General features: G+C 41.4%; 1 protein-coding gene across 3 annotated transcripts in view; it reads right to left on the bottom strand.

Annotated features, from left to right (window-relative positions):
• LGR5 (leucine rich repeat containing G protein-coupled receptor 5) overlaps positions 1-14556 on the bottom strand; it is a 151702-nt gene that overhangs the window by 74415 nt on the left and 62731 nt on the right. For all 3 annotated transcript variants that reach the window (XM_006121556.4, XM_075931817.1, XM_006121555.4), the window contains exon 2: positions 13568-13639. In XM_006121556.4, the coding sequence (XP_006121618.2) occupies positions 13568-13639 (72 nt within the window). The remainder of the gene's footprint in view (positions 1-13567; positions 13640-14556) is intronic.

The following is a 14556-nucleotide window of genomic DNA, read 5'->3' as shown; positions in this document are numbered from 1 at the left end:
CATTAAAAACATATGGCTGATATTTGCACTAAATTTGCTTTCTTTAAGATGTTTTTGAGGACTTATCTTTCTATATAATGATTTTTTTCATCTCTTTTTATTTGATTTTGTCTCATTATGAATTAATTACATAATTATTATGAAGTGATAGATTTAAAAAAGGACAGCAACATGGCCTGAAATTCTATATCTTCAAGAAGCTGGTTTTCATTGAGCTCCTGTAACAGAATGTTTAAAACATGCTCCTTCCTTGCAAACAAAAGGATAAGAGTTAGTTGTGTGGCACACATATTTACAGTTACTATGTTATTTACTCCACTTATATTTTATTGAGAATTCAAATACAGGCAGTCCCCGAGTTACGCGGATCCGACTTATGTCGGATCCGCAGTTACGAACGGGGCCCTCAGGCGTCTGGGCTGTCCACTGCCCGCGTGCTCCGCCGCTTTGCTCCCCGTTCCCCTGGTCTGCAGACCAGGGAGACAGGGAGCAAAGCAGGGCAAAGCCGCGGAGCCCGAGGGCAGCAGGACAGCCACGGCGCGTCTGGGCTGTCCCGCTGCCCCCATGCTCCGCGGCTTTGCTCTGGACGCCTGTGGTACGGCAGCTGGGGCACTGCCGGTTGGTCCCATAGCACCGCTCTGGGCGCTACTGGACCAACCCAGCAGCACCCCAGCTGCTCTGCCCCAGGCGTCCCCAAGTCAGCCGCTGCTGAAACTGACCAGTGGCTGACTACAGGAAGCTCCTGCCCCGGGCTTCCTGGAATCAGCTGCTGATCAGTTTCAGCAGCAGCTGACTTGAGGATGCCTGGGGTTCTTAAGTTGAATCTGTATGTAAGTCAGAACTGGCGTCCAGATTCAGCCGCTGTTGAAACTGATCAGTTTCAGCAGCGGCTGAATCTGGACACCAGTTCCGACTTACATACAGATTCAACTTAAGAACAAACCTAACGTCCCTATCTTGTACGTAACCCGGGGACTGCCTGTACAGTGTCTTTCACTGTGGCTTAAGGCTCCACGTGGCTTTTAAAATACACATGCCAAATTCAAAGCTGGTGTAATTGGAGAAGATCTATTGACTTCAAGCATTAGGGATGGGAGGAATATATAAGCAGAACATTATACCAACTTTGATCTTGATCTGGCCTTGATCATTGATATCTGCCAGTTAAGGAATTGGCTCAAAATGTACTATTACTCCTTCCTTTTAGAGAGGGGAGGGAATTTCTCTGCACCTGCATTGATAAGACCACTGAAGATAATGGTTTTGTGTTTTGCTAAGCTGACCAAGGCCAGTATTGAGGACAAACACTGTTTTGCTTTTAACACTATAGAGCCTTGCTCTCTGCAGATGGCTCTAACTATGGCACTTGGCTAGAACACAAGCCATGTAGCTTCAGCCAAAGCATACAACAAGCCCAATTGCAAGATGTACTTGAATACTATCAAATTAAGCATCATAATTCTTTCCACTCCAGGCTTTAAGCACATTTCTTACATAAGATGCCACAGATCTAGGAAACAAAAGATTCAAGTTTACTTTTACATTTGGACAGTATTGTTACTAAACTCCCAGGCAAGCCAATAACCTCATACTTTCTGCAACTTTTTATTCTAAGTTTTACACTTACATGTAAGAATAAATGCTAGGTTAGGATGATCGAAATCCAGAGTTTTGGTTCTAATTGTTGGGCTAGCCCTACAAAGTGTACTTCAGTTTTCTGAGCACCTAGTGCTTTCCTCCCTGGTGACAGAATCACCAGTGAGGGAATAATGTATAGTGTCAACAGTAGCATGCGCACATTGAAATGTGGTGTACTGTAAGGAAGACATTTTGCTTCAGTTACCCCAGACTAACACGGCTACATTTCTATCACTATTCTGTAAGGAAGACAGTTGGGCAGAAAAGTGTGGCAGTTCTTTTAGTCATTTCCATGCCTTCTGCTAAACATGGAGACTGTGTAGGGCCAAGATCTTCTGGTACTATGGAGGTGCCATTGCACTGATGCACACTGATGACTGGCAAAATGAAGCCACAGTGAGGGCGTGTCTACACTGTACCCAGAGCTCGAAATAAGCTACTCAACAGTGTAGGTGTAGCCTGAGGGTACATTAGAGATGTTACTACTGGCACTGCCTCCAGCAGGAAGTGTGTATGCACTTGTGTTCTGAAGTTCACAAATACTTGTGAAAAATTACCTGCCTTTTGCCAGATTTCCAGGCTTGTGGACGTGTGAGATGTAAACATGATTTTGGTTGAATTAGCGGATGATTGTTTGGTTTTACAATTACAAGAAATTGGAAAATTGCACTGTTTAAGTATAAAAGCGTTCATCTGCCACTGTGTATCAATTCTGCAGTATATGCACTATCTAAGCTCCCACTGAGGCACAGAGAAGTTAGGTCTGTGAACACTCTGCACTATTGGGTCTGAAATGGGCAAGACTTTAATTAATTAAATTCAGAGTGCCTCAGGGTCTATAGATGTACAGCTCATTTAACATGTTTCTCATTTCTGCTGTGTTGTTGTAGCTGTATTGGTCCCAGGATATTAGAGAGAGAGAAGGTGGGTGAGATAATATCTTTTATTAGATATTATTTTGGACAAACGTCTGTTGGTGAGAGAGACAAGCTCTCGAGCTTACACAGAGATTTTCTTCAGGTCTGGGAAATGTACTCCGAGGGTGACAACTAAATACAAGGTGGCACAGATTGATTCTTTCTGCTATCAGTCCTCCCTCTTTACCCATTCTGGACTGTAACCCCATGCTGGAACCTTGCCATGCCTTCACCTCAAATGACGATTAAAGGGGGAAGGACTATAAAGAAGAATGGAGTTGGCTCCCTGTCATAGGAGCCCTGAACCCCAGCTATTTCTGCTTCTTTAAAGTATAACGTCTTTAAATCCTTTACCAATCCATTTTACCGTATCCCTTTCCTACAGAGTACCTGCTAGACCACCACCCCATGCCCACATAAAGAGTTGCAACCTAATAGCCTAACCCCAGTTTCATATTCACTCTAAGTCCCAATCCGCTGTGTGGGGAAAGGAACTCCCGGCCCCCATTTGCTGGTCAATCCGGTGTTGAACAAAAAAAAATTCTTCCCAGTGCTTTGAGAAAGGAACAACTAGCATCATGGGGGAAAGAGTGGGTGGTTTTCTACCAGGAACAGGTAAAAGAGGGATTCTACAGCACTTGCGTGGATTTAAATAGTCTCCCATCTCTTCTGTTCACCTGGGGAGGCACAAGTACTGCTGCTTGCAGCTCCTGTTGGCCATGGATCGCCGTTCCCGGCCTATGGGAACTATGGGAAGCAGTGTCCAGGTACACACTCTTTCTCACAGCTCCTATTAGCTGGGAACAGCAATCTGTGGCCAACAGGAGTTGCAAGGAGCCAGATTTGCAGACATACAGGTAGATAAAATTTTGGTGGCCCACGAAGGGCTAAGCCTGGCGAACTGCCTCCTGCTTATTGCCCACCCCTATATTAAAGAAACTGCATGCTCTAGAGAGCATGCCCAGATATCTGGTCAGAAAGTCTGGTCAAAATTAAGACCTGATAGCATCTGGTGAGTAGTAATAACCGGACACCCATCATCTAGTTATTGTGGGGGGAGTAGGTGGAGAAACGCTGGTCATGACTTGCGCCAGCCCCTAGTCAGCTGGAGCTGCTTTCGACTTGTGTCAGGTGACTGCAGTACCCAGCCTGGTTCCGCAGATGAGTCTCTCCCAATTGGGGCAGAGAGAAGTAGAAGGAAAATGATAAGCATCAAGTGATGGGGATGGAGAAGGAGAGGAGTGTATGTGTGTGTTTGGGGCGGGGGAAGCTGTGGGAAAGAGGTGGAGGGTATCCAGTTTTTAAATATTACAAAACTGGCAATTCTAGTTCTAGAAACAGCTCATAAGCTATTATTTCAAATTACACTTTTGAAATAATACTGACAGCGAGAATAATGCTGCAGCACTAAAGTTGAAAAAAACCAATAACCTGGAATTCCTAGATATTACTCTAAACACCCAACTTACTTGCATCTCTCGTATTCTCTTTCTTACATTCTTGTTCTCTTTTCTTTAGTTATGCTACAGGTGCACAATAGCACTAGAATTAAGTCTGTGCAACTCTATTTTAATTAACATTCCAACAACGGTAGCCTGTCAATGTAGACTATCCCGGAACACTATGAGCCACTCTAATTTGATATGGCACTTGTTCCATTGTTTCTCTTTTTGTTAGTTGGCTTGTCATTGTCAACAAATAGCCAAAAGGAGCAGTTCTGGAGGGTGCCAGTCTGGCATGTCTACATTAAAGAATTTCTTTTTTATTGTTAAATTTTGGTGGTGTCATACTGACATAGATTTGGTAAACAGTGGGAAATTATAACAATAGTGGCTTAGTTCAAGAATCAGATCAGCTTGATGGATTATGTGAATAGGAGTTAATATTTACTTTTGCAACTTTCATCATTATACTTTGATTGCTTGGTGTGAATCTTCATCTTACAGGGTACGTCTACACTTGCTCCCTAGTTTTACCCATAGTTTGTTGCAAATAATGACTAGGATATTCATTTCTAGTGAGTCAGATTTAGTGAAACCATAAAAACTACAGAAAAAATCACCTCCATTTCTGCCACATTATTATTTGAGTCAACACCTCTCTATTACTTTCACTGAAGTATGGTTAATTTCAAGTCTTTCCTGGGCAAAGACTTTTAGTGCTTGTTTGTCTGTATTAAAACAAGGTTGTGGAGACATTGCCCTATGTTATCAACAAAGTCTGTCTTACGGAATTTATGATGTGTCATTGGCTGTTTGCCTGCCTGGTGGCAGATATGTCTCATCAATAAACATTAAAAATTAAACACAACAGTATATTGTAAACTGTCCACATCTTTCCATGTATGGTTATTAAAAGTGAAATCAAATTCCCAGACTACAAAGAGTAGGGCATATGTTCATATATGCAATGTTACAACAGTCTATGAGACAGTATGTTATTTACAATGAAAAATACTGAGAAACATATGAGCTGATAGAAATTACATAGGCTGTTGTTAAGCACAAGTAAGTCCATTGAAATAAGTGCTGTAAAACTGACACACATGGGACAGCAGATTTAGAACTATATGGTTTGATACTCGTAGACTATGTTTGTCCATTTTCTCTCATTTTGTTTGGTATACTGATTACAGGTTTTTACACATACGTCTTTAGCATTTCTAAGTCTTCACAGATTCATATTATGGGAAAGGTCTTTGTCATTTAGGGTGTGTCTACATAACAGGTCTTAACTCGAAATAAGCTACGCAAATTGAGCTATGTCAATTGTGTAGCTAATTTCGAAATAGCTTATTTTGAAATTGGGAGCGTCTACACAGCACTTTTTTCGAAATATAGCACTCTTCCTCAGACTTCCCTTACTCCTCATACAATGAGGATGACAGGAGTCAGAGGGTATGTCGACATTGCATGCCTCTTCCGAGAGAGGAATGCAAATGCAGACACCCGAAATTACAAATGAAGCGCGGATTTGAATTTCCCGTGCTTCATCTGCATAATTGCAGACTGCCGATTTTCCAGAATAGCATCTTTCAAGACAACAATCCTTAGAGTAAGGATTATTTCGAAGGAAGGGTTTTCTCTTGAAATAACCCCACGGGGACTCGAAAGACGCTATTCCGGAAAAACGGCAGTCCGCAATTATGCAAATGAAGTGTGGGAAATTCAAATCCATGCTTCATTTGCATTCCTCTCTCAGAAGAGGAATGCAATGTAGACATACCCAGAGTAAGAAGACCTCCAGTTGACAGTGTTTTGACATTATTTTGAAATTACTGCCTGCTGTGTAGACGTTATTTCAAAATGATGTTGCTATGTAGATGTACCCATAGGGACTTATCCAAAACCCACTGAAGAACATGAAAAGACTTCCCCATTGGCTTCAATGGCCTTTGCACCAGGCCCTTAACGGTTTCATGCTTTCCAGTTACTTAAATACAAGTAATTCACAGTAGTGCCCACAATGGACTAGATACTCTGATAGCAAGAAAGGGAAGCAGCATGGTGTGGTAGATCAGACCCTCTGCAGGTAGGGCATCTGGGTTCTGTTTCTAGATCTGCCAGTAAGCTCTTTTTATTTCTTCAATGAAGGATCTTGATAAATTAGAGAGGGCTCTCTGGAAAGCCATGAGACTGATTAAATTATTAGAAAACTAGCCTTGTAATGACAGCTTCAAGGAACTCAATCTATTTAGTTTAACAAAAAGAAGGCTAAGGGGTTACTTGATTACAGTTTATAAAACCTTACATGGAGAACAAATATTTAATAATGGGCTTTTCAGTTTAGCAGAGAAATTTATACCATGGTCCAATAGCATGAAAATTGGAACTATACAAATTCAGACTGGAAATAAAGTTTACATTGTTAATGGTGAGAGTAATTAACCATTGGAACAATTTCCTAAGGGTTTTCTATTACTGAGAATTTTAAAGTAAAGATTGGATGTTTTCCTAAAAGATCTAATCTAGGAATTATCTTTGGGAAGTTTTATGGCCTCTATTATACAGGATGTCAAACGATGATCACTACGCTCCCTTCTGGTCATTGAATCTATGAAAAATTAAGCGTGTCTGTTCATGCCCCAAAGAGTTTATAATCCAGATTTTCAAAGGTATAAGAGGCAGTTAGGTGCCCGACTCCCACTGAAAAGCCTGGAGTTTAGGTTGAACTTAGCTGAATTAGGTTGACTGTCCAAACAATGAGTCTGCCTCACGACACCTGCTCCATTGATTTTAAGAGCCATTAAAGTTGATTTCCGTATTCCTGCTTTCATGAGGAGTAACGCTAAATTTGACCTTGCATGGTTGACTTTACAGCAGTGCATACGCAGCATTGTGAAAGTCAACATTTTTGGCTTCTGGGAGGTGTCCCATAGTGCCCTGCTGTGACTGCTCTGGCCAGGAATTTCAACTCTCTAAGCAAACAGGTGAACAGGAACAGCCACAGGATAATTAGAATTTCATTTCCTGTATGGCCAGCATGGTGAGTAGACCTCAGAGCTGGCAGTAAATCTGACCAAGAGCTCTATGAGTTCCCAGGGTCACAGCTGAGCAACAGCATGGAGCATGCAGGAGATCCTGGATCTCATTGCTGTGTAAAGAGAGGAATCTGTACTTGGAACTACGAACCAGCAAAAGAAATACAGATATCTATGCCAAGATCACAAAGAGCATAGAGAAGAAAGGATATGCCAGGGATACCCAGCAGTGCCAAGTGAAAATAAAGGAGCTGAGGCAGTTGTACCAAAAGACAAAGAAGGCGAACGCATGGTCTGGATCATCACCACAAACATGCTGCTTCTATAAGCAGTTGCATGCAATCCTTGGGGGCACCTGACTAGCTTCACTAGCCAGTTATTGAATTCCTCCCGAGACACTCATCATGCTGCAAAGTGGAAGACAGCATGGATGAGGAAAAGGAGGAGGAGGAAAATGGTCAGCAGGTAAGCAGGGCAGCCAAGAACTTTTTATAACTTTGGAGAAAATCCCTCCCAGGGAGGGCAACTGGGTGTGATCTGTGGAGACCACTGTGCCTACACAGCTTGAGGGCCCCGAAAGAGCTTGTTAACATGTCTGGAGATGGAGCAGAAATCTTCCCTGCACATCTCCATAAAATTCTCATAGAGGAATTCTTTAATCCTTCTCACAATGTTTCTGGGGTGGCCTGCCTTATTCCGTCCTCCACGGTAGGATACTTTTTCACGCCAAGTCAGCTGTAAGTGGTCTGGTGTCATTGCAGCATAAAGTCCAGGTTTTTGGCCACATTCAGTCAGCATCAGCAAACAGGGGTGCCGACACACACGGCTGCCATGTGAGCCCCTACCCTGCATGGACTCCCTGCACCTGTCTGCTCCTGACGGAAGGGAAAGTTGCACTCTCCAATCAAATGGGGGGTGATGTACACAAAGGAGCCTCATAAGCCCCTGCCCTGCGGCCACACCCAGACTCTCTTTCTCCCGCCGGCTTGTGCGCCAACCTATCCCTTACCATGCCTACTACCAAACTTAGTCCAGTTGCTCTCCGAGGAACTCTGTGGGGTACCTGCTGCATAGTGGTCAATTAAAAGCATAACTGTGGCCTTGTACATAATAAATCCTTATTGTCTTTAGATGGACCTTCCTTTTATTCTAATAGATTAGGTTCTACATTCCACAATGTATCCTCTGTAAAGGCTGCCCTTCACTTTTTGTTACAGCGGGAACAACAGTGAAGGCAAAAATATATTAGGGATGACATGTTGATGGAACAATTGCAGTCCACCCACATGGACAGGGAGCACTTTAACGAGTGGAGGAATACGCTGCTAGAGGAGATGTGAGTGGAGCATGAAGACAAGAGAGCAGGGAACTGGAAGTGAAGAACCAGGAATGAGTCTTGTTGTCCATGGTAGATGTGATGGACCCAATTGATGCTTCCTAGGATGCCTATATCCACAGGCACTCTCTCTAGCCCTTGCAGACCAACATTCCCTCCTCACCAAATTCCATAGCCTCCTCTCCCAAGGGCTCCTTACTGCAGTCCAGGCTGCCCTTGTATGGCTTCATGAGTCATGGAAGCAAGGGATAAGCTGGGTTTCCAAGGTTCACTGTTGGCATTTCAGTGCCTCTGATGTTAATTTTCCAGTTTGGAAAGTTCCAGCTTGTAGCTTTTTGAAGAGACAGGAATTCTTAAAGATGTGCCTGTCATGCACCTTTCCCAACTATCACATGTTTATGTCAGTGAAACGGCCTTTTTGATTCACTAGTGCCTGTAGCATTATCAAGAAGTACCCCTTGCAATTTATGTACTCTGTGACAAGGTGGTCGGATGCCAAGATGGGGATGTGTTCCATCTATTACCACAACACAGTTAGGGAACCCCACTATGGCAAAGATCTCTACTATGTCCTCCATGTTTCCCACTGGCCACTTGGATCACAACAGTCCCCACTGTAGATTTCCCCACTCCAAAATGATTCCCAACTGTCTCGTAGCTGTCTGGCATTGCAAGTTTCCAGAGGGCAATTGCCACATGTTTTTCCACTGTCAGAGCGGGTCTCATATGATATTCTTGCACTTCAGGGCAGCAAAAGGCATTCACAAACTTCCATGAAAGTGGTCTTATGCCTATGGAAGTTTTGCAGCAACTGCTGATCATCCCATACCTGCATCACAATGTGGTCTTATCAATCTGTGCTTGTCTGATGACAAGAGAACTGAAGTCCCACTATATCTAGAGGATTGAATGCCAGCAGCATTTGTCAGTTGCTCAACTCAAGAGCTTTGCAGAAGAGTATGTTCATGGTCTCCCAAGATTCTTCCTCATTCTGGTGGACCCTGAATATGCTCTGGACATACTCCAGAATTAGGCGCACCATGGTTAATATCATCATTGTAATGCTTTCATGCTCAATGGGATCCATGATAGCTCTATGCTTACACTGTTATGGCATCTGCATGGATAACCAGTGTAAAAAAGGCATGAAAAAACAAGGAGGAGATGAGTTCTTTATGGGATGCTGATGACGTACTCAGAGCAATGTGCTGCACAGCTTTGGTCCCAGCGTGCACTGGGAGCATAACCCAGAATGCAAAGGGGCAGAGGCATTATGGAATAGCTACCCATCATGCGTCACTTCCAAAGGTGACAGTAGCCACCCTACTGGGATATGCTACTTCAAACCACATCAAATTCTTGCACACAGTGAGGACATGCACCTTCGACTTTACAAAATCAGGTGCTAAAATTCAACCTTAATAAATTTGTCCTTATCTCTCAGTGTCGACATGGCCAAAGTTAATGGGAATTGGGCATGTGAATCCCATTTATACCTTTGAAAAATCTCTCCCCCAAAAGACAAAACAAGCAGAATGAGAGAAGAGAGGAAAAGGAAACAATAAAGATGAACAAGTGGTGATTTGCCATGTCCTGATAATTTAAGTTGTAATTTTCTTTTACAAAAGGGTCCCTTTGCATCATTCTGGCAGTATGAAGGGACTTAAAATAAATGAGAATCAGTGTTTACATATGTTCCTGATTTTGTATTGCATTTGTGTACTTTTTTTAAAATTACAATAGTAAAATATATTGTACCTGAAATTTTATGCTTTCCATTGTACATTTTGACTATCCCAAAGACAAAATGTCTCAAAGCACACAAGCCACACACTAAATTCTTCAATAATAGCTATAATAATAAAGTGGGCAGACTGAAAAACTTCAGAGATGATGCTAAGCCTCTTCAAGTTTTTTTTTTTGAGTAATACAGGCTTCAATAAATTGCTTTGCACCTGCAGGCAGGCTAGAATTAAATTTAAGGTGCCTTTGTCAGGTAATTTTGCAAATGGGTGTTATTTGAAACTGTCTTACTCAGAAATCATTTAGTAGAAAAAAGTAATAGAACATCCCTTGGGGTTTATTCCCCCCCCCCCCTCTTATTTTGCTAAAAGCACCTGCCTTAAGTTGTGGAACAATAGTAGAGCACTAAAAAAATCACTTGGACCTTTGCCTGTCTGCACCCTACTTTGTTTAGGAAGAACTATTTTTTCAGTATATGAAAGGAAACTAGATATGTCTTATTCAACAGTTTTCTAACTAGCTTTGGCATCACTACTGCCTTTCTTCCTTAATCTTCATAGAGACATTCATTTAATAACTAAAACAATTTCAGGCAGTATATTGAAGTTTTCCTAGCAATGCCTATATTCACATACAGATTCCATCATTCTTCTCGTTTTGTGTCCCTGATCCATGCAGACTCCTGCAATCCCACACACTAACTCTCCTAACCAGCCAATACCCCTTACAGACACAGACTGACATTTAAACAAAGATCTCATGTGCTGTCCCAAGACTCAAATAAGAACACCTTCTTTTTAATGCTATAAGGCAGAAGTCAGTAATAAGTGTCCCACAGGATGGACACGATTCACCAAAGTTCACTGCTGGCAGGCCACCAGATGCTTTATATACCTGAATGTCCACTGGCCATGGTTCACTGTTCTTGGACAACAGGAACTGCAGAAAGCAGTGCAGGCAGAGCCACGAGGATCCTAAGAATTTTGATGTCCCATGCTAATAAAAACTTGAGATATCCCAGGGGCCATATACTTGGCCTCAGAGAAAAGAATGACAGCCTTGCCCCATATGTGCCTCCTTCCTAACTCTGGGATAGAACCAAAACAACAATTTGTAGAAAGAGAGAGGGTGTATCAAAATGGGAAAAACAGAGTCCCAGAAAAAAAAGAGAACGTGTACCTTTCCATTGGAATCATATTCCTTGGTCTGTGATGGTATAAACTGGTGAACACACTAATCTGCTGTATGGAGGGAATCAGCTTCTGTGTTTACAAGGAAATCTAAAGCAATTATTTCTGAGGTGTCTGGGAAAAAGAAAAGAGTTTGGGGCTGGGAACTGTTAGGAGGATTATGACATTTGCGAGAAACTTGGACAAACATAACTAACTCGCAAAATCTAGAAGCAGAAGTCTTGGTGGCACAATTCCTCTCATGTGGACTTGATAGCAAAATACTTTGCTGGTGACAGCACACATGTTGTGGTCACATTATAGTATCACAGTCGATTATTACTTAAAACATCCAGTAAGTAGAAGGAGCAGATGAAGCTTAAAAGATATACTTAGTTTCCATGCAACTGCTCCTAGTAATAAAACAAAAAAGATAATTTTTTTCCTCCTCTGTTTGTAAATGGAGTTTCAATGTGATTTGTGAGGTGTCAGCTAATTTTCTGTGCTTGAGAAAAGGCAATTTCGTTGCCTCTTAGCGCTCACACTGTTTTGCTTTTTGAAATGCCAGCTTGAAGGATGAAGTATTAGCATGTAACTGGCCATCAGTGAAGACACTAATAGTTCTGAAGTAATATTCTAGCTTAATGGAGTCTGAAAACAGGGTCTCTACTGTACATTTCCTTTACATTTAAAGTAATTTTTGTGTGTGGTGGTTCCAACATAACTTTATTTACCTGAGGCTACATCTACACTGCAAAGTTTTTACGCAAAAATGGCTGTTTTTGCGCAAAAACCTGCAAAGCATCCATACCTCAAATGCACTTTTGCACAAGTAAATCAGCAGTATAACAGCAAAACAGAGGGCTTTTGCTGGTGTAGGTAAACCTCTTTCTACGAGGCATAACTCCCTTTTGTGCTACAGCTATTGAACAAAAAGGCAAGTGTGGATGCTCCTATGGGGAAAAGCACAGGTGTTCTGATGGCCATTCTGTGAATGGCCATCAGAGCTTTCTTGTGCAAGAGTGTCCATGCAGTTTGGACGCTCTCTTGAGCAAAAGCACATCACTTTTGCGATGCGCTTTAAGATGTGGACGTGCTCTTGTGCAAGACGTTTTTGTGCAAAAGCTCTTGCGCAAAAGGCTTCTGGTACAAGAAGCCTGTATTGTACACATAGCTTGAGTGTCCCATGTGGTTTTTGTGGTGTACTAACAGTTAAAATCAGTGAAAAAGATGGAACCCTGGCATTAGGGGCTCATAAAGGAAGATACAAGGTAGTTAAGCAGTGGAACAAATTACTTAGGCAAGTTGTAGAATTTCCATCTTTGGAATTTTAAGATGTAACACTTAGTCTTGTCTCAGCCCAGGGGACTAGACTAGAGGGGCTATCAAGGTCCCCTCCACTCCTACTTTTCTATGATTCTATGTTTCATTAGGGGCTGATGCCTAAACAGTCCCATTAATCAACTTTTAGAGAATTCACGTAATTGCAAATATTAACCTCTCCCACAGAGTATATGGTGCATTAGGTATTGACTCTCCATCACCTTGTGGACTGAAAGCTTGAAGATGACTTTTAAGTGTAGGTCATAATAACTAAAGACACTGCCACCTTGAGATCTCCTGCACACAGAGTGCCTTTCACTTATGCTTAGTCATCATCCCTTCCAATGCCATTCCTCTAGTGAAGCTGTGTTTCATTAGTTAGTTTTTGCATTGCATATTGTTTTTCTTTTACAGAAAGCATTGGATGGCCCAGCTCTAAGATCTTTGTAGGATTTGGTGTTTTACAGTCAGCCTTGAGGGATGCTAAATTTAAGAGTAAGGAAGCAGTAATTAAAAGTGATTAGGACAAGAAGCCTTGATGCTATGAAATGTGGACTCAGTTGTCCTTGACACCGGCAGAACTGGGCAGAAGGTTTTGATTATAGCTTTACTTGCTATTTTAATAAACATGAGCCAGTATTCAACTTTTAATATCCTGCTGCTTAACTATTTCCAAAAACCTGTCCAGCTCTTTTACACAGCTCTTGTTTAAAATGTTTAATTTGTTTGGCTCTGTCTCTGGTTAGAGAAGTTGTAGCCTTATAGTAACTCTTTTTATAAGTTCATTTCCAGAATCACAATCAATTGGTTTTTTCAGCTAAGTGTTTTCACATGTGCCAAAAGTGTCAGGGCTGACAGCTTTCCTGCACTGTTTTATCTGGTTCCCACAGTATGTATGAGAGACAAACATAGGAATGTGTCTGGTGCTGACTGTGCCCATCAAGGATACAATGATACTTACAGCTCTTCCAGGAAGCGGAGATTGTGCAGGGGGTTCGAGGGCAGCTTAGTGATGTTGTTCATACTGAGATCACTGTAGGGGAAAACAGACAGAGCTTTAGTATGGCATGCCACAAGTGTGGTATCCAGCTGCTCATTCCACACATTTTTAAGTAGTACATTAACAAAAATTAGTTCCTCTGTCAGGACTGATGAATCATTATCTAGTTAGCATTTGAAACATTTTTCTTTCTTAAGAAGACAGCTTTGTCAAACAAAATATATGCTGCAGCACATCCACTTTCCAAAAATTCTTTATAAGTAAGTAAGTGTGCTAAACAATCTTTTTAGTCAAGGTTGTTTTAATAAACCACTATTTGATATTACAATTCATTTGGAGTAATAAAAGGAAAGGAAATAAATTTGTTGTTTTAAGACTGTAGCATATTCCTGGGTTACTAAAAGTAGAAAAATAAGCTGTACAACAATAAGAAATGTGCATTTTTATTGATATTTCCTGAATATGGAACATACTGCTTTTTGTAGTAAAACCTGGCTTACAGCGCTGTTGATTTTGTCATAAATTAGTTTAGGAATTTTATAAAAATAAATGTTTTGATTAAAAGAAATGGAATAAAAACTACATTCCTCTTTTTAACATGTTCCTTTTACAAGTTCTTAACTTGCATTAAATAAGTGAAATGAACCATAAAACAAGGATGTAATGTGATCCTCCTATGTAGCACGCTTCCTGGTGGGGTTCCACAGTAGTTCCTGGCACAGGAAACCACTAGCCATCTAAACTCTGGTCAGAACTCAGTCAATTTCTATTTTAGGCCAAGTTCTATGTAATTAAATGTTATTCTATTGTTATTTGTATAGTTTCTATCTGTCTTTCCTATATTCCCACAGTATCATCAGAGTTGACTTACCACAAGAGTAAATGTAATAAAATAGATTGCATAAGAAATACAGACCGACTCTACTTTTTCCAGCATTTGGGAGATAAGC

This window comes from Pelodiscus sinensis, chromosome 1 (genome assembly GCF_049634645.1).
Source record: "Pelodiscus sinensis isolate JC-2024 chromosome 1, ASM4963464v1, whole genome shotgun sequence".
NCBI lineage: Eukaryota > Metazoa > Chordata > Testudines > Trionychidae > Pelodiscus > Pelodiscus sinensis.
Note: the sequence above shows the minus strand (reverse complement) of the source record. Positions and strands in the feature narration are given on the sequence as shown.